Raw genomic sequence first — 19,781 nt, 5'->3', positions numbered from 1 at the left:
CATTCGGATTTGGAAATCTGTTGCTAAAAAGTAAGTTTTAGAGTCGAATGATCTGCATACTTTCCGAAAGTCATCCAATATCATAAATGCAGCACGTCAACAACTTTCACCATGACAGATCTGGACTAAGCAGTTGGATCAAGCTGCCCAGCGCCAGAACAATAAATGCTCAACAGCAAACGATGCCAGAAAGCCCTTTTCGCTCTCAGGCTCTAAATACATGTATGTACTACATGTCTCTATCACAACACATAGGAAGCAGCAACGTTCACATTGAAATGGCCAAAATGCACTGCAGTAAGAAATGCAGAACTACTCAGGAACGTATTAGCGAGAGGTTAGTTACTTGGAAAACAACTACACAACTGTGGCTTCCATCTCGTTCTCATTTGGGGGGAGGATTTCATATTTGCATCGTCATGGTCATATTCATCTCCAGGTCTTGGGACTTTGTGAATGTACATAACGCAGGAAAGACCAATACAATTAGGAATGTAAAACCCCCAATTATTGCATGTCTAAAGGTATTTTTCAGAAACTATTTGCAGATTTGAATCTTGAAAAGGACAATAACAAAGGCAGAATGAAGCTCTCTTTCAGCTTCCTTGGCTGGTAAAGGGTTTGGATTTCAAGTGAAGCCCTTGCGTGCCCCTTCAGACAAACTGTAAGCCACCGATTCCTGAATCTCCATTAGGGTCTAGTGGATCTGAACCTTTTAAACCGCACCATTGCCTTTTAATAAACGATCAGTCTGTGCACCTGGATCTGCTGCAGCAAGCTCTCCATGATGTCCAAAAGAACGTCCCAGGTCACTGCCTGCAGCTCCTTGCCATACTTTTTGATGAGACGCGTCACAGACAGCACGATTTCATAGGATACCACAGCGTTTGGGCAGGTCATTGCCTGTAAAAAAAAGTATTGTCTCAATTATGAATTCACACCGATTATCCTGCTTAGAAAACTACCAGCTTCGCCAACTAGGTGTTAAATATTTTCCAACGCATAGAGGCACCTGTGGATTAGAACACAGCATAAGAGGAAAGACTTTACTAAAATTCTCCTCGGCTTGCCAGGACTCGGGATTTACTTGCATTATCTGCTCCAGAGGGTACCCGGTAGGAAACTTTTTTTTGCTGGCAAAGCCGGAGGCATAACTGTCGCCCAACCTAACGACCTAATATGCGAAATTGCAGAAAGAGGCCTGCTGCCCATGGCATAAGCAAGGCAGAAGCAGACTGTTATTTTACAAATGAAAGTACTGGAAATAATGCATTATTGATTTTATATGACAACGTTTCATGTGGCTTTAGAAGAGTCAATGATTTTGATGCTGAATTGAATTGGTCGACAATAGTTTTAAACAGGATGACCATCATGAAAAAAAAGTTTAGCTGCTCTGTGGAGATTTGCATCCAATTCAGGAAAGAAACCACGCAAGTAATGTTGGACATCTATCGAGCAAAATCAGTATCTATTAGCTTCATATGGTGCTGTAATTTAGGGTACAGCTCAAATGAATGTCATCCAGGCTGTTGAGGATAAATTCCTAAAAAGATTGTTGTCACTCCCACCCTCCTGCCTGAACATCATTGTAGATAAAAAGTTAGGCCTTCCATTTAGATCTGACCTTATTAAACTGGCTCCGCTTTTACTATGGCTAACTATTTGGAAATGGGATTCATTTAAATGTAATCAACAGGTACTTGAGGATTTACTTATGCTTGATCGAGTGGCCAGTATCCCTTGGTTAGCCTATGTAAAAGGGAGCTTTAAAGATCTGGGCCTACCATTCATATTTGAATCTTCATCTCATTGCTCTGTGTTCCCCAAAGCAAGATTAAAAGATCTTTTTATCGCAGCAATGGGTCATGCCTCCTATCGCTTTTTGTTACTAATAATCTACATTGCTTTTTATTGATTAGGATGAGAATGAATATTTTTCCCTTACTGGTTGGCTACCCATCTCAGATCTATTCATTTAATACTATATAACACTGTCCTTGCGATGAGAGGTCTACTCAATCAATTTCTCATATTTTATTCTTTTGTTCCTTTTATAAGATAGAAAGGAAAAAAATGTATCGTTCCTCTTTCTGTAATTAACTCAGTAGAAACCCCATGTATATGCTTCACAACAGCGTGTTTTTTGCATTCCGTTTTAAACACCACAAAGAAGACATCTGCAAGAGGGGATGTTTTAGCTGACCTTGTATCCTTTGATACTGATCTTAATTTACTGTAGGTACTATGCTTTAATGTTATGAGCAGGTGCATTGTTTTTTAAAAAACAGTTTAAATCAGAGGCCCGTTTTATCACATTGTAATGCTGGTTTTAATATGGTTATACTATTGTTGTATACATTTTATCTGCTGTGTTTTAAACATCTGTACTTTTATGCATTTCCTTGCAAATGCGAATAAAGTTGATTTGATTGAGACAATGATTTATTTTCATAATTAGAGCTTGTGGGTTTTACAAGTAAGCAGTAAACCTGCAGAGGAAGGGAAATCATGCGCATCAGTTCAAACCTATTAGCAACAAGAAGTCTCGAAAGAAGAAGTAACAGGGATCATAAAATATCGAAAATCTATTTGTCTCTAGTGGTTAACTCAATCAACTAATTCTATCAACTGTTGGAGGAATGGAGTAAGATCTGGTCCCCCTGACAGAAGGTGACTGGAGGGAGGCACAAGCATCCCCTTGGGAGGCCGTGTTTGCATCATACAACACGGGCTACAACGCTGAAGGGCCAACAGAGTCTACTTTACACGTGAAAGTCTTCGGAAGATGGGAGTGGTGTCTTCAGAGTTATTACAAATGTTCTGCCTAGGAGGACGACCTTATGCACACTATTTGGATAAGTGGATGATTTGTTATCTTGTGGTAGGGGTTGTTCGGGAGAGGTGCTGTGTTGGAGACTCCCCAGGGACGCCAATCTAACTATCATATGTCACAACTGATATAGCAGATAACAGATACAAACCAGCCCTGCTGGGACTGGTTCGTGTGGCAGCTAAGTAAGACATTCCAAAAGCATGGAAAGATCCGAGCCTTCCTCAAAGGAAGGGGAGGATGAGGGGGCGGGCCGCTGCATGAGCCTGCAAAGGCCATATATGCCTGTCAAAGGATGTCCACACAAACACTAAGATATTATTAGATTGGTGTCAATTCAGAGGTATCCTTCTTGAGCCCTGTGGTGGGTGTGGCTTTGGGCCACAGGGAAGCTGTTCAATCAGAAATCAAAAAGGGTGAACCTGGACCATCTCTGGCCCAACATGTGCCAATAAGGTGCCTCCATGCCTCTTTCGTTAGCCCCCCAGAGGGCAGGCGGCAGTCTGTCTTCATGGGGTGGAAGATGTGAAAGATGTTGTCCATTTCCAGAATCATTTAAACTATCTTTCCTGTCCTTACAATCCCAGATTTTGCCAGAGTTTGTTAAAGTTGTGCTGCAGGCTCAGCAGGCCCTTCTTATTTAAACAAAGTAATTGTTTTTACTGGTAATTGTAATGTTTGTACATGCTTCAACTGTGGATTTGATGTTATCCAATGATAATCTATACAAAAAATTTAAAAAAATTGCAGTCACTATCAGGCCCTAAAGGACTAGTCCCAAATTGGGGCTGGTGTCACTGGGTGCCACCAGCACTGATAAATGTTTGAGACCAGTAGATTGAGATACAGGCACCCTTTGGCCACAATATTTAGGGCTGGCCTATTTCCACAAGCCCCCTTGAAAAGTATCGGCACCAATTGGTTTCTCAACTGGTCTATGAACCCTAGTTAACTTTGGGTGATGCCCTCTAACTAGACACTGGTGACCATGCACAGGGTTGTTAAAGAGGAACAGCATAGATATTTTGTGTGATGCTGGTTGTTTGGTGAAGGAATTTTGGGCCCTACATCTGAAGGTTACAACTTTTATAACGTTCACCTAAATTTGAGAGTGGCGCCTTTTATTACACCTAGTATCACAGAATGTTATTTACTGTGGCACTGGGTTTGTGTTTCTAATCCAGTCCACAAACTAAATTTAGTAAATTCAAGTAAATCCCAATTTAGAATGTGCTAGCTTTGTGCCCCCCCAAACAGTGGCAAATGCCAATGCCTTAATAGACTACTGCAAGAAACTAGTGACTGCCCCACGAGAAAGGCCTCAAATGAAGCATTCTGGACAGCACCACACAATGCAGGGCTGTTTCACAGTGCTGAGACATTAGTAAATGGTTAGCAGTTTTAATGTATTCTCAGGCATAGACGCTCAACAGCCTCAAGTCAGCAAACAGAAAATAGGTTGGAGACCAAGATAAGACAGTAGGACTTTATATCAAACCCTATAATAAAGCTGAGCAAACACATCTGCAGTGAGTACAAACCGTAAGCCAGGAGGAGACCCATATTTTCACCTCAGGAGTCCTTTAGGACTAGGTCAGAATTCAATGAAAGGCTGCACTGAATTGAAGCTTGGAAAAGATGGTTAGAGAATTGTATAGTATCCTCAAAACGGATTACATAATATGGGTCTAAGATAAAAGGTAACCCGGAATAAAGCTCTACTTTTCACCTCTTAGGGTCAACCTATCATATTCTTTCTGGGGCCCTCATTGAGGACCTGTTCCCGGAAGAAGCCCCCAACACAGGAAGAGTCAGAACTCCGGGCATCCGTTCGATAGGAAACCCCAGTTCACAATGGTGGAGGAGTCTGCGCTTCCCAAAGGTAGAGGTGGTAGCTGTGTACTCTGAGGCAGAGAACCAGTGCCTGTAGGACCTACAGTCGCCCAAAATCTGGTTGAAGGTATAGGAGTGCACAAGACGGGCAAGTGAAGAAGATAAGAGGATGGGGAAATGGTGGAGAAGAAAAGAAGCCAGCAATCAATATCTCAGGCGAGAGCTGGATCACAACCTATTTATGAGGTAGTGAAATCAGAACTTGTGTGTTGAAAGCAGAGCATAGCAAAGAGTGGTACCTGATCCAGTAATGTCCAATTACGTTGCTACCAATCAATCAAGGAGTGAAATGGCTGGAACCAAACCGCAAAATATACTGTAGTTAAAACAGATCAGCTTGGTTGTTGATTGGGGGTGAGGCGACTATTAGGACCAGTTTGTCAGAATCATAAATTATGTCATTTCATGTGCTGTCATGGGGTCAAAAGGTCACATGATGTCACCTCTGCTACTCTTGGCTTTTTTGCCAATTGACGTCCATGGTGCTGTAGGGTCATGTTAACATTACATTTCTACATGAACGGCTTTTAAATGCCAAGCACCCCGACTCACAAGTTACTTACTTGTGTAACGATATATCTGTAAGAGACATCAGTTAGTGATAGATTCCTTACTTTAGAATATTCCCAGGCATCAGACTGGATCCGGAAAGTTTGTCAGCAGTACCCCCCGCGCGTCGGAAGGTGGCGTCGTGCGGCTCCGCATCCGTCGCTGGCATCGTATGCGCCAAGATGACGTCACGGAGACTACTTAGGCGCCACCCATGCGCGCGGACGTTCGTTCTGTACACAACTTTTCTGCGCCAGAAGCGCAGGGCTATGCCAGAGACAGACTACTGGTGCAATAGAACTAGGGCCCTGAAAGGGATGTCCTGAACCCAAGAGAACAGTTCGCAGAACGGGGAGGATGGGCGGGCGGTAATGAACCTATCACTGACTAATGTCTTTTAGAGATATATCGTTACACAAGTAAGTAACTTGTGCATCTGAAAGAGACACGTTAGTGAGATTCCTTACCTTAGAATACATACCAAGCAATACCAACCCCGGTGGTGGGTCTGCGAAGTGATGTTACACTAAAAAGTCACGGAGAACTGAACGGCCAAAGAAGCCGTCTCTCCAGACTTGACTGTCAAGACAATAGTGCTTAGGGAAAGTATGCAACGAGGCCCAAGTGGCCGCCTGACAGATGTCTTACAGGGGGACCCCACATCTCAATGCTGTGGTAGCTGCTGTCACCCGGGTAGAACGGGCGCGCAGCCCAACCAGAGGTTCCTTTTAAGCCAGAGAGTAACAGGCCTTAATGCACAAGACAACCCATCGGGAGATAGTTCGCTTGTGCACAGCCCGGCCTTTCTTGGCACCCACGTAGCCAACAAAGAGCTGGTCATCCACCCGGTACTGCTGTGTGCGGTTAAGATAGAATGAGAGCGCATGTTTTGGGTCCAGACGGTGTAGCCTCTCCTCTTCTCTTCAAGGGTGCGGAGGAGGAAAGAAAGTGAGAGGAGTTACAGTTTGCCCGAGATGAAAGGCAGAGACTACTTTTGGTAGAAAGGAAGGTCGCGGTCGAAGCACAACCTTTCCAGATGAATCGCCAGGAAAGGAGGTTTGCAGGAAAGAGCCAGGAGCTCACTCACTCGCGGAGTTGAGGTGATGGCCACCAGGAAGACCGTTTTCAAAGTCAAAAACCTCAAAGGACAGTTATGAAGAAGCTCAAATGGAGCGCACATCAGATATGTGAGAACCAGGTTCAAGTCCTATTGAGGCATCACAACAGGAATAGGAGGGAAAAGGTATTGTCTTTGAGAAATCTATTGACAACCGTGGACTTGAAAAGAGAGGGCTGATCAGGGAACCTAAGAAAGGCTGAAAGAGCAGAGAGGTAGCCCTTGATAGTGCCCAAAGCAGAGCCCTGCTGGGTCAAAGAAAGGAGGAACAATAGGACCTCAGAAAGAGGGGAAGCAAGAGGATCAACAGATTTTGCTGTGCACCTTGCCACAAATATTTTCCGCCGACAGGCGTATACCGTTTTAGTGGAGGGACGCCTGGCTGCCAGAATCACATTACAGACTTCGGGAGGCAAGTCAAATGGAATCAGCTGTCGCCGCTCAATTTCCACGCAAGGAGGTGGAGGCTGGACAGGTTCGGGTGGAGGACCGTCCCCTGTTGCTGCGACAGGAGATCCTACTGAAGTAGCAGTCAGATTGGGGGATCCACACTCATACTTAGTAGCTCAGGATACCAAACTCTTCGAGCCCAGTCCGGTGCCTCAAGAATGACTTGGGCCCGGTCGCGCCTGATCTTCAGCACTCTGGGCAGAAGTGGTATAGGTGGAAAGGCGTACAACAGACCTCAACTCCACTCGCAACAAAAAGCGTTTCCTAGCGAGTGCCGCCTTGGAAACTCCAACACGCAGAACTGCTGACATTGCGCGTTCTCTTTGGTGGCGAATAGATCTACCCAAGGTTCTCCCCACTGCTGAAAGAGACCTTGCACCACCTCCGAGTGAAGACACCATTCGTGATCCAACATGCACCGTCGGCTGAGTTTGTCCGCCCTGGCGTTCAGTGAACCTGCCAGGTGTTGAACCACCAAGGAAATACCTTGAGGTTCCAGCCACGTCGAGCCTCCGGACATAGGGTCCAAGACCCCACCCCGCCCGGTTTGTTGCAGTACCACATCGCGGTGGTGTTGTCTGTGAACACCTGCACTACTCTCCCCATGACAGAGGGAAGGAACGCTTTGAGTGCAAGTAGGATTGCCCTGAACTTCAAAAGGTGGATATGGAGCTTGGACTCCGCCGGAGACTAGAGGCCTCTGATCTCCACCTCTCCCATATGGCCGCCCCATTCCAGGAGGGATGCGTCCCTCACTACTGTGTGCTCTGGTTGGGGGAAGGGAGAGGGATCTGCCGCTGACCCAATGCTGGTTTGTGACCCACCACTGCAAGTCCTGTGCAGTGCCCTCTGAGATCTGGACATTGCTGCGTCCACTGGAACTTCAGGTCCCACTGCAGAGCCCGCATATGCCATCTGGCATGATCGATAAGCAGGATGCAGGAGGCCATGAGGCCCAGCAGCCTCAGTGTCTTCCTGATCAAAACCCAGGACCAGGGCCAAAAGATCTGAATCATAGCCCGAATGTCCCAGACTCGCTGTTCGGGAGGATAAACCCGAAGCTGCGCCGTATCCAGAACTTCTCCGATGAAGAAGAGCTTCTGAGAGGGAATCAGGTGAGACTTCGGCACGTTGATGGAGAACCCCAGCAAGTGCAGGAGGTCGGCCGTAGTCTGGAGATGGGAGACGACTGCCTGGGGCGAGCCCGTTTTCAACAGCCAGTCGTCGAGATAGGGGAAGACTGAAACCCCTGATCTGCGCAGATGAGCTGCGACCACCGCCATCACTTTTTGTGAACACCTGAGGGGCGCTAGTAAGGCCGAAAGGGAGCACGGTGAACTGAAAGTGCTTGTGGCCCACGGTGAACCGTAGGTAACGCCGGTGGACTGGCAGGATGGGAATATGAAAATTAGCATCCTGCAAGTCCAACGCTACCAGCCAGTCTTGCGGGTCTAGAGCAGACAAGACCTGAGCTAGGGTGAGCATCTTGAACTTCTCCTTCCAGAGGAAGCGATTGACCTTCCGGAGGTCTAAGATAGGGCGTAGACCTTTGTCCTTCTTCGGAACTAAGAAGTAATGGGAGTAACAACCACGACCTACTTCTGGTGTCAGAACGCGCTCGATGGCCCCCTTGGCCAAGAGGGCCGTAACTTCCTGCTGGAGAAGTGCCAAGTGTTCCCCCGACATGCGGTGGTACAGAGCTGGTCATGGCCGGAGCGGTAGATTCGAAGGGGAGGGAATAGCCCCTGCGGACTATTTGCAGAACCCACATGTCCGAGGTTATGGAGCGTGTAGGAAGGTGGATATCTGACTATGGTTACCCCCAACTTTTTGCCTAGTGTCTAGCTGGTTTTTTGACTTAGTTGGCCTGAGATCCTGCCATTCAGGGTCTCAGGCTGTCTGCTCTCTCTTTAAAATGGACTCCATGTACCCTAGGTACATAACCAATTGGTAAGGATCACCTTATTGGACCCTGTACAGTGTACCCTAGGTACCCAGGGCATAGGTGTACCCTAGGCCTCCCAGGGGCTGCAGCATGTATTATGCCACCCCTGGTCTGGCCTTCCAATCAGACACAACTGGCTGATCACTCAGCTGGGGCAAGGTCGTGTAATCACCCCTTGCTTAGATATAGTATGCCTATATCTACCCTTATATATAGACACATGTGTACCTATCAGTCACTCCTATGGCAGGCCTTAACAATCCTGGAGGCAGAGTGCTTGGTAACATGTGAGATGGTGCTCTAGCATGAGCTGAGCCTGTCTGCAGCTTTCGGAACCATGTCCTTATAGCTGTTCTATGATATAGCCTACCATATACTCTTAAAGTGCCTTATAATCTTAAACGGTTATGGTAACTATGGTTTGGCTTTATCAAAACATGTCGTGTAAGGTGTCTAACACTTTGGAATAATACCCCCATACCATTTCTGGTGATGAGGATATTATTCCTCCCTTCTAGAGGGAGAGACATGTTAAAATCCTACTTTGCTGTTTAACTCTAACCAAAGCCTCAGCATCACAAAATGGATGCTGCTGCCACAGACACAAGTCTGACCTCCTGCTGCTGGGAGTGATCCCAGCCAGGGAGGCCTGGACAATAGGTTTCCTGCTTGGGGAGGTGCTAGCACCTCCCCAGACAGCCTTTAGTGTATTGGGGCAGGGTGGGCTGAAAGGAATGAGACATGCCTGGGGCACACAAGGTGTTCCTTGCATAGTCCAGTTCAAACCGGCGCTGGGGCACTCCAGCCCCAGCTCTGGCGCGAAACTGGACAAAGGGAAGTGGGTGTAACCACCCCCTCCCAGGTCCCACCCATAAGGCGTGACCTAGCAGGTATCCCAGCCCCCCAGATTAGTATAAGAGTGGGAGTTGGGCCTCAAGACTTTAGATTATCCTGAACCTGCAAAACTGAACAGAAACTCTGGACATTCGACGAAAGAAGAAGACTGAAGAATCTCCCTTGTAGCCAAGGAGTGGCTACCCTGTGCAAACAGGCACCATCAAGAGACTACCCTTTGCTTTGTGAAACGTTCGACGAGGAACCGACTGCAGAGCCCGACCAGAGCCTTGATTTCCAGACTTCTCCGACCCTCATCCACATCTGCAGCAGAGCTGAGATCCGTGGAGGCGACGAGCGACGTGGGACCGGCTACCTGGGAAAAGTGGCTAGTAACTTACAGCGCAGCTTCTGAGGTACCCTCGAAGTTGTGCACCGGGGATTGAGAAGCCCCAACCCCAAGCACCATCTGCACCGAAGACCAGCCCCCCACACTCCACGAGTCCTGCGTGGGGCCCTTCAGCATTTTCCTGCTTGCCGCGTCTGTCCGGTTGCTTGCCCGCTGGCTAGTGGCCTTTGTGACGACGCTCCCTGAAATCTTCTGTGCTGGTTTGGCTCCTCCAGACTGGCTCCCGCTTCTCTGCAAAGAAGAAGCACCCCAGACCTTCCTGGTCTGCACCAGAAGCAAGTCCTTTGTTCTTCGTGGGTTCCGCTTGCCAAGGCTTGGTGAGTCCTAGTCCAACTTCGACGCCGCCGACAGCAAGAGCCTTCGTGGGACAGCTCGCCTCCTGGTCCTGGTCGTCCTCGACGCTTCCTGGTCCTCCTGGCTGCAGCGACAAGCTTCACCTTCACCTGCAACTCTTCACGACATCGCCTGGTTCCTTCCTGGTTCCACGTGGTCACTGGCTAGTGACCTTGACTCTGTCCCCTCTGCTTGCAGGTTTCTTCTCTTCTTGATCCCAGCCTTGGGATCCACCGGACACTCTCCCCTGACTGCCTGTCAGCATCTTTCTTCAGGCATCCATAGGAGTCGACGACGAAAACGACGCATCTTCACCCCTATGCACCCGCAGCCTGTGGGCTAGGTAACTTGGGTACTCCGGTGCTCATCAGGATAGTGACTATCCTAGTGTCTAGTTTTCAAGTCTCAACTTCCTAGCTACTCCGGAAGTGTCCTAAATCTATCTATTTCTAAACTGTAACATTGCTATTGACTTTTACGCATTACGCGTGAGTGTTTCCACTCTGCACACGAATCCCGTGGGCCTCCCACTTCCTAACTAACGCTAGTGTAGTGTAGCCCCAGCGATTCCCTAGGCCTAGGCCTATTCTATTTCCGTGACAGTGGTTCTTATACCACTTATTTAGTATATGGTTTGCGTGGCCCCTAGGGCCTAACTGTATTACTTACCTGTGTGACTTACTGTATGCATTAATAAGACTGTGTTGTACTTACCTCTAAACTCATAAGAGTGCTGAGGGTTTGCTTAGAATAAATACACTTTATTTTATATATATATATCTGTTGTGGTGTCCTTTCATTTGGTATTCAAGGGATTATATATGGTATCACAGCTGGCTTCACATGCCATTCAGAGTTTAGCCTAAGACTGCTCTTGTCCATGCTACCACTAGGATAGCTGGTCTATAAGGTTGACTTTACAACCAATCACCATAAGGGTATTTGGACTGATATAAGGTGTACACTATAACTAGTGACATCATACATCAGGCCAACTTCTCACAGAGCGCCAGTGGGGAAGGTGATGGCGAATCCTGCCACCCAATGGCATCAGGTAGGCCTGAAACACAGGACTAGGAAGGTTTAGAGGCGGCGGCAGCGGAGGTGGTGGGCTGACCCGTCCGCTGTCCTCTGGACCCACGATGGCAGGTCCCACGGCTGCGCTGAGACTGTGGCTGCGCAACCTTGCGGGTTTGAAAAGAACGCGCCTGGGCGCCTTGACCTCGAAAGGACCGAAAAGAAGACCCCCGAGCGAGTACGCGTGGTGGCGAGACCCAAGAACTGGGCCGTAGCCCGAGAGTCCTTAAAGCGTTCTAGGGTGCTATCCGCCTTCTCACCAAAGAGGCGTGTACCATCAAAGGGCATGTCCAACAGGGTGTTCTGGACATCTCCAGAAAAGCCAGTAGTTCGGAGCCAAGCATAACGACGGAGCGCCACAGTTGTGGAAAGTGCCCTACCGAGAGAATCGGCTGTGTCAAGTCCACAACAAATAGTACATTTTGCAGCATCTCTCCCTTCTGTAATGGCTTGGGAGAGAACCGCCTGTGCCACAGTGTCCCACAAAGAATGGGAATAGCGGCCTAGCAGGCACGCAGTATTCACCGCCCGCAACCCAGAGATGTGAAAATATTTTTCCCAAATTGCTCCAGTTTCCTAGATTCCTTGTCCGGAGAAGCAGAAGGGAACTCACTCGGCGAGGCAGAAGCCTGCACAACCAGACTCTCAGGCGTCGGGTGTTGTATGAGAAAGCTGGGATCGCCGGGCGATGACGGCGCGCCACACCCTTGTCTACAGGGACTCCTGTGTTAGGTTTAATCCAGGTGCTCAACAGGATATCAGTAAGCGCTTCATTGAAGGGCAGTATCAGCTCCGCAGAGGAGGACTGTGGCTGAAGGACCTCAGTCAGGAGATTGGTCCCGATAGGTACAGAAGGGAGCTTGAGGTTAAGAGCCTCAGCTGCTCGACGCAAAACCACCGAAAAAGTCACAACCTCCTCCGTGGCCACGGAAGAAGGGGACAGAGTACCAGGGTGTGGAGAGAAATCCAGATCCACTGGACCCTCCACATCGCCTTCCCACTCAGGCTCATCCTCACATTGAGCTACAAGAGGGTCCTCAGACCCCTCCCAGTATTCCCCTTCGTCCACCAGTTGCTGAAGGGGCCGGTAAGGACGAGGTGCCATGGGAAACTGGATAAACTCCCCTCCAAGAAATGGAATAGGAGGGTAAGATACCAGTCCCGGGTCGGCGCGGAGGCTGGAACCAGGGCCGAGCCGGCGGCGCCACATGGTATGGCTCCGGCATAGCCGAGGACAGAGGCGGCGGCACAGGAGCAAACCCTTCCCACAGATCCACGGGGCCCGAAGGCACTCCGGCAGGGCAAACAAATTGCACAAGGCCGACATAAAGGCCTGCACCTCGTCCGAAGGCTCGTGCGGCCCCGGAAAGGGAGGGTAGGCCCCAGGCAACGACAGCAACGGGGGGGAGTTACCGCCCGCCCCCTCCATCGCATCCCGTGACCGGTGAGGGGTAGAGTAAGAGCGACGTTGCTTTTTCGACTTTTTATGGCGCCGAGACTTACCTGTCCCAGATTCAGACGAGCGATGCCGATGGCTTCGCGACCGGTCCCTCGACCTCCCACGGGATCGGGACCTTGATCGGCAAGGAACCGATTGCCGGACCTCCAACAACTTCTTTCGGGAACGCTCGCGCAAAGCTTTCGGCACCATGGCCTGACAAATGGGAAACGCCTCGGGGTCATGGGCGTGCCCCGAGCAGAAGAGACACACGTCGTGAGGGTCCGATACAGACATGTTTCGACGGCAGGCCCTACAGGACTTAAACCCGGGCATGTCAAGTACACGACAAAACAAGTTGTCAGAAACCAAGTTAAAACTTTTAACTATGGGTACCGCTCTCTCTCGGACCTGCGCTGCTGCGCGGAAAAAGAAAGAACTGACGTCAGCGCGCATGGGTGGCACCTAAGTAGTCTCCGTGACATCTCGGCGCATACGACGCCAGCGACGGATGCAGAGCCGGACGACGCCACCTTCCGACTGTGCAGGGGTACTGCTGACGAAAACTTTCCAGATCCAGTCTGACGCCTGGGGATATTCTAAGGTAAGGAATCTATCACTAACGTGTCTCTTTCAGATCTGTTGGTTACAAGGCCTAGATAGGGGTTACTTAGTATGTAAAAAGGAGGCTTGACCGGTCAATAAGGTTTATTTTGATAGGTAAAAATGCAGTTTTTACACTGCTACACCCAGGTTACACAGGGTAGGCCCGAAGCTATGTTTGCACTACCACTAAAACAGGTGGCACAATAGGTGCTGCAGGCCACAAGTGACATTTGCCTTCCAGGCCCTGGAAACACCCTGTACCACATATTAGGGATTTATAGGATAATCTTTTTTTTTTTATATATAAACTTTTTATTGAAAAAACCATGGCATGTATACATGCATTGCATAGATAATCAATGACTCACAATGCAGGAAAAGACAAAAATCTCTGTTACCCCGTACAATAAGTTAGTCTTCAGGAGTGCCACGTTAACCCACAATGTCCCCAACATCATCACGGCTCACATATCTCCCCCCGAAGGTGTTCCATGGCCCCCATATCTGTGACCACTTTTGAGGGCATCCCCTGGAGACATAGATAGGAATTTCTGTCACCATACACCAGTCCATGTCTTTGGCCCAGTCAGCAACAAACGGTGGGTTCGAAGCATTCCACAATCTGCCAATATTTCGTTTGGCCACCATATAACCCAAAGTGACCCAGATCCTCTCCTTGGCCGTGAGGTCGGTGGGGTCCCATATATTCAACAAAATCAGTTTGATGCTGCACTGTACCTGCTGCCCCAACACTTCCGACTTCATGAGTACCACCCCTTTCCAGAATTTTGAAATAGTCACACATTCCCAGAGTGTATGGATGAAGGTGCCCTCTTGCCCACAGTTTCTCGCACAGCCACTGTCTTGGGCATAGCCCATACGGACCATCGAGAAACCGGACAGATATGACCTATGGAGGATTCTTAGCTGGACCAGTCGGAGTCTAGAGGAGATGGCAACTTGCCCGCCATTCTTCATCCTCCAAGCCAGCAACATCATGGTCCCATTTACCTCTCACACGGGTTAAAGGATCAGCCATATTATTAAGAAGCTTCTTATATATGAGATATGGCTTTTTCTGGCAAATCACCATCTAAGATCCTATCCTCCAGAGGGGAGGAGACGGGGAGGAGCGTACCTTTAGGGAGAACTGCATGCAGAGCGTGCCCAATTTGAAAATAATGGAACTGTTCAGAGTTGGCCATTTCGAAATCCCGACATAATTGGGAAAAGGGTATAACCGTCCCGGATTTCCAGAGATCCCCAATTCTGGATATACCAATAATATCCCATTTGTCAAAGTCCAAGGAGCGCGACAGGCGACCCAACTGGTCACAGTGCCAAAGCTTGAGTGAGCCTGCCCTCCCAGCCCAGGCTTTTAGTGGTGCCTTTCCAGACTTGCACAGCATGTTTGGTCGGGCCAGACAAGGGGATTTTCGTAGATTTTGTGCACAATGCGCCCTCAAACCCACTCCCAAGGAGAAGCCAGCGATCTATCCGAAACGCCGGGTCATCATGCCATCGATACGTGCATCGATTAACAGCTCCTAGCTGTGAAGGCCAATCGTATCGTTTTATGTCTGGAGTCCGATGCCCCCTCAAACCATCCCAATGTGAGTTTGTGTGTGGCAATGCGGGGGGTTGAGGGAGGGGGGGGGGGGGGTTACCCTCCCACAATAGATTCCGCACCATGCTCTCTAGTTCTTTGAAGTAAGACGCCTCGACCGGGAGAGGCGTGTTTTGTAGTGCGTACAATAGACGAGGGAGGGACATCATCTTGAATAGGGCTGCACATCCCAGGAGGGTCGGGGGAGCGATTTCCAGTGCAAGACGTCGGATTTAAGACGTGCGAGTGGTGGCCAGAGGTTGGTATCATGAAAGCGCGACAGGTCCTCAGACACCCAAATTCTCAAATATTTAAAGCCATTCACAGCCTCTGTCAGTTGGCAGCCCCTGGGAAGACGAGGTTGCCGCCCACTAAGAACATAGAACAGCGATGTGGACCAGTTGATCACGTAGCCGGCGAACCTGCCAAAAATATTAAAGATATCCATCACCACGTTCAGAGATGCCGTCGAAGAGGCAAGATAAAGCAGCATATCATCAGCATACAGTGAAATGCGGTCCTCCCACCCATGTGTCCATTTAAGGCCTCTGATGGCTGGGTCCTGACGGATCCATGTCGCCAGAGGTTCCGAGGCCAAGGCGAAGAGGAGCGGGGACAGGGGGCAACCTTGCCTGGTGCCCCGAATGAGAGTAATGACAGGGGATTTCCAGTTGTTAACCACTACTTGCGCCAACGGTTGACGATATAAGAGGCGCACCCAGTTAATAAATTCCAGGCCAAACCCCAGCTTGCGAAGCACAGCAAACATATAGGGCCATTCAATGGTGTCAAAGGCCGAGGCGGCGTCCAAAGACACCACCACGGCATCCTCTCTGATCGTATCCGTCCTGCAATTGGCAGAGATTAAGAGATGTATTTCTCGCCGGCATGAACCCAGACTGATCCGAGTGAATCAGGTTGGGAAGGACCTGCAGCAGACGAGCAGCAAGGACTTTCGCAAGGATCTTGGCCTCGCAGTTAAGGAGCGAAATGGGCCTGTATGAGTAGCACAATTCGGCAGGCTTGCCCGCTTTATGGATAACAATGATGCAAGCTAATCTGTGATCCTCGGGAAGAATTCCTAACTCCTTGCTTTCCCGGAACATGGCAGTGATAAAAGGGGCGGTCGTGCCCGCCATTAGCTTAAATAATTCTATAGGGATCCCATTAGGGCCCGACGCCTTTCCCCCTCGTAGATCATGAATGGCCTTCTCAACTTCCGTGACTGTAATATCCCGGTCGAGGTCTGAAGTCTCCTCCCGGGTAAGAACTGGCATCTGAATATCTCTAAGGAGGGAAAAGGCCTCCTCCTCAGAGTAGCACGTGCAGGAGGTGTAGAGGGATCAGTAATAGCTACCGAAAGTGTCAGCAAGGTCTTGTGGAGACGTTAGACGGAAGTGTGTATCAGTGGTTATTTCAGCCACAACGCGCCGAGCCCCTTCTCTGTGGTCTAGCCAGGCCAACAGTTTGCCTGCTTTGTCGCCCACATCATAAATCCGGCTAAGGGTAGCCCGATATTGTGCATTAGCTGCATCGGTGGCCAGGTCACGAAGCTCCTTGGTTTTAATTCGGAGCCGTCGTCGCACAACCTCCGAGTCCCGTGCGCTGGCCGCGCGTTCTAGTTCCAGGATTTCCTCCTCTAAACGAGATATCCCTGCAGCCTTCTCTTTACGGTGCCCAGCGATTTGTCCCAGAATCACCCCCCGTACGACAGTCTTGTAGGCTTCCCAGAGTGAAACCGATGAGCTGACCGATCCCAGGTTTTCCTGGAAGTACGATTCGTATTCAGTCAGAACCTTATCCCTGATGGTGGGGATCATAAGATACCATGAGTTTAGCGGTGCTACAAGGCCAACCAAGGGCTCCCCCACTTCTAGTTTACACAGAACGAGAGTGATCTGAGATTTTCCTGGCCAAGTGTCGAATATCTTTGACAGTGTGAAGATGGTGTGTGAGTACATAATCTATGGGTGACATGGTGTCATTGGGACCCGAAAGAGGAGTGTATTGAAGCTCTACCGGATGTAAGCATCTCCAGACGACCACAAATCCCATAGCACCCAAAAAACTATGGATGCGTTTGCAGGATAGTGGCAGGTCTTTCTGGGGCCAGCAGTCTAGAGAATCTGAGACAATGGAGTAGAAGTCTCCTCTGACCAATAAACGCCCGTCCGGCATGCCCAGGAGGATGTCTCCAAGATCAACACAGGCCTGCGTGTGGAGCCAAGGTGGAATGTATACTGAGATCAGGTTAAGGGTGGCTCGTTCGCAGATCCCAGACAGGGCCGCAAATCTACCCAGTGGGTCCGTTCGGACTGTATTAATAGTCATGGGGAAGGATTTACGGACCAGGATGCCCACCCCCGGGAACCAGAACCAAAGGCGGAGTGAACTATCAACTGAAAGCCCCACAAGACAGGGCCTTACAGCCGTTGCCCAACAAGCGGGTCTCTAACAGGAACACAATATCTGGCGGGTGTCTTTTGAGAAATTGGATAAACCACGCCTCTCTTAATTCTGTCCCCCAGCCCATTCACGTTCCAGGAGAGCAGGGTAAGTTTCTGCCTACTCATAGTACCCATTACTCAGTTAAGTGTGTGAATCGATCCGGAGAGGGGCCAATCAAAGGGCAGGTGAAAAAGGATTCCATTACAATCCCAAACACTGTAGTCAAAGCAATACAAACATCGCAACAGCAGCAATATGCATCAGTGCCCAAACGAACATAACATGCCTGAACAAAAACAATACCAAAATCACAACCCTTACAATCCCCACCCAATCCCACCATACAAACCCAACGTACATCTCCCAAACCCCCACCCCCCTCCCTGCTCGTCGGAAACAAAACCTCCCGCCCCCCAAACTAGCAGTGTCTATTGCACACCCTTCCAAAAACTTATGGGTTCGTGCTGCCATCCCGAGCACAAATTATAAACACATTTTGTTTTACCAACATCAACATGAATAATCAAGCATTATGCGTGCTAAGAGCATCAACCAGGGCCTAACACACACCCAAAGACACCCATTCAATTAACAGAAAAGCGGGCCAGCTTTGGGGAGAGCAGTTCAACCAAGTCGCCAATGACAGTCTAACTTGAGACAGCAACAGCTGATGCAGGTGGCTAAGACATCACTATTTCCACCGCCCGCCATTCGTGTGAACCATTTCATCTCCAAAAGGAAAGGCACACAGACCAGTTAGTCGGCACCACCCGCCGCCTCGTTCAAGTCCTGTATGGGCGAGCCACCACCAGAAGCTTGGGCGTCTCCGTCCATTCTCCCGCCCCGGGCGGGATTGTTGCGGCGGCCCGCTGTACGCCAGCCCTACAGCCAATCCCAGGCCTCCTCCGGGGTGGTGAAGAACCAGGATTTCCCCTCCGATTCCACCCTCAATCTGGCCGGGAACATCATAGCATACTTCAAGTCCTTGTCGCGGAGCGCTTTTTTCACTTCCATGAAGCTTCGTCGTTGTCGCTGCACCTTGAGGGTGAAGTCCGGGAAGAAAGTGATGCGGCTGTTCTGGAATTCCACTGGCGGAGCGGGCACACTGCAGGATAGCATCCCAATCACGGAAATTGAAAATCCTGGCAAGAAGTGGTCACGGCGGGGCCCCGGGCCTCGGTCGGCTGCCCGGCACCCGGTGCGCTCGCTCCACGGAGAAGAAGTTGGAAAGTCCCCGTGGCTTGAGGTAAGTAGTGATCAAGTCCTCCACGAAGAGATCCGCCGATGGCCCCTCTGCGTGTTCAGGCACCCCAATTATGCGGACGTTGTTGCGCCTCGAGCACCCTTCATAGTCATCCAAGCGCGCTTCTAATTTCGCAGCGTGCATTTGCAGATCCTCCACCGTCCTCTGTAGCGTTGACTTGTCTTCCACCAGGGAGGTCGCCTTGATTTCAACATCTTTTAAGCGCGAGTTTATTGAACACATTTCTTCTATGATTAGGGACACTTCTGTGGATACCGTGTCGATACGCAACTCCAAGGACCTACGAACATTGGTGATGGCTTCAAGAATGTCCTGCAACGTAGGCTCTGTGCTTCCCACTGGACTCAGATTTATCGGATGTATTTTGGTTTGACTCGGGGCTCCCGCCGGGGCCTCCCTACCATGCATATTTAGTTATTTGGCCTGGAGGGCTGTATTCGACCTGCGACCCCCCGCCATAATGCAGGCAAATCCCACTGTGGAGCGTCTTCACAGTTGGCAATGGTTATTGTGTGGAAGTAGCCGTGGAAGCACCAACCTCAGCTTCACTGCGCAACACAGCCCCTGAACAGCAGGAGTGCAGATCACTGGTAGCACCTGACCCGGACTCTCCAGCACTAGGGTATTCAAGTGCGTGCCAGGAGTTCTCCAATAATACGCCTCAGTTGTGTATCAAGGTCGATGGTAAAGGAAAAAGGAGGGGGGTTCCATCCCACAGGAGCTTCTCAGCGGGATTCAGCGCTCACTTGTGGCATTTACAGGCATCCGCAGGGGTTGATGACAGTGACCTAGCTAGAGAGCCCCTTAGTAAGTATGGTGTAGGTCCAGGAGCAGACTCAAACTTCAACTGCCCTCAGTCATCACCTTTTATGGCAATTGCGCAGCTGTTTGGCGGCCTCCACAGCTCCTTTGTGCTGCAGGCAGGTCTGGCCCCGTGCTGTCTTAATGAACAGAGCCTTGGGACGTCTCCCCAACAAGG

General features: G+C 49.7%; 1 protein-coding gene across 4 annotated transcripts in view; it reads right to left on the bottom strand.

Moving 5' to 3' along the window:
* Positions 1-19,781, bottom strand: part of TSC2 (TSC complex subunit 2) — a 243,100-nt gene that overhangs the window by 140,524 nt on the left and 82,795 nt on the right. For all 4 annotated transcript variants that reach the window (XM_085629402.1, XM_085629403.1, XM_085629404.1 and 1 more), the window contains exon 11: positions 760-903. In XM_085629402.1, the coding sequence (XP_085485528.1) occupies positions 760-903 (144 nt within the window). The remainder of the gene's footprint in view (positions 1-759; positions 904-19,781) is intronic.

The sequence above is a fragment of the Triturus cristatus genome, chromosome 10, assembly GCF_964204655.1.
Source record: "Triturus cristatus chromosome 10, aTriCri1.1, whole genome shotgun sequence".
NCBI classification, from domain to species: Eukaryota; Metazoa; Chordata; class Amphibia; order Caudata; family Salamandridae; genus Triturus; species Triturus cristatus.
This window is presented reverse-complemented; position numbering and strand designations above follow the sequence as displayed.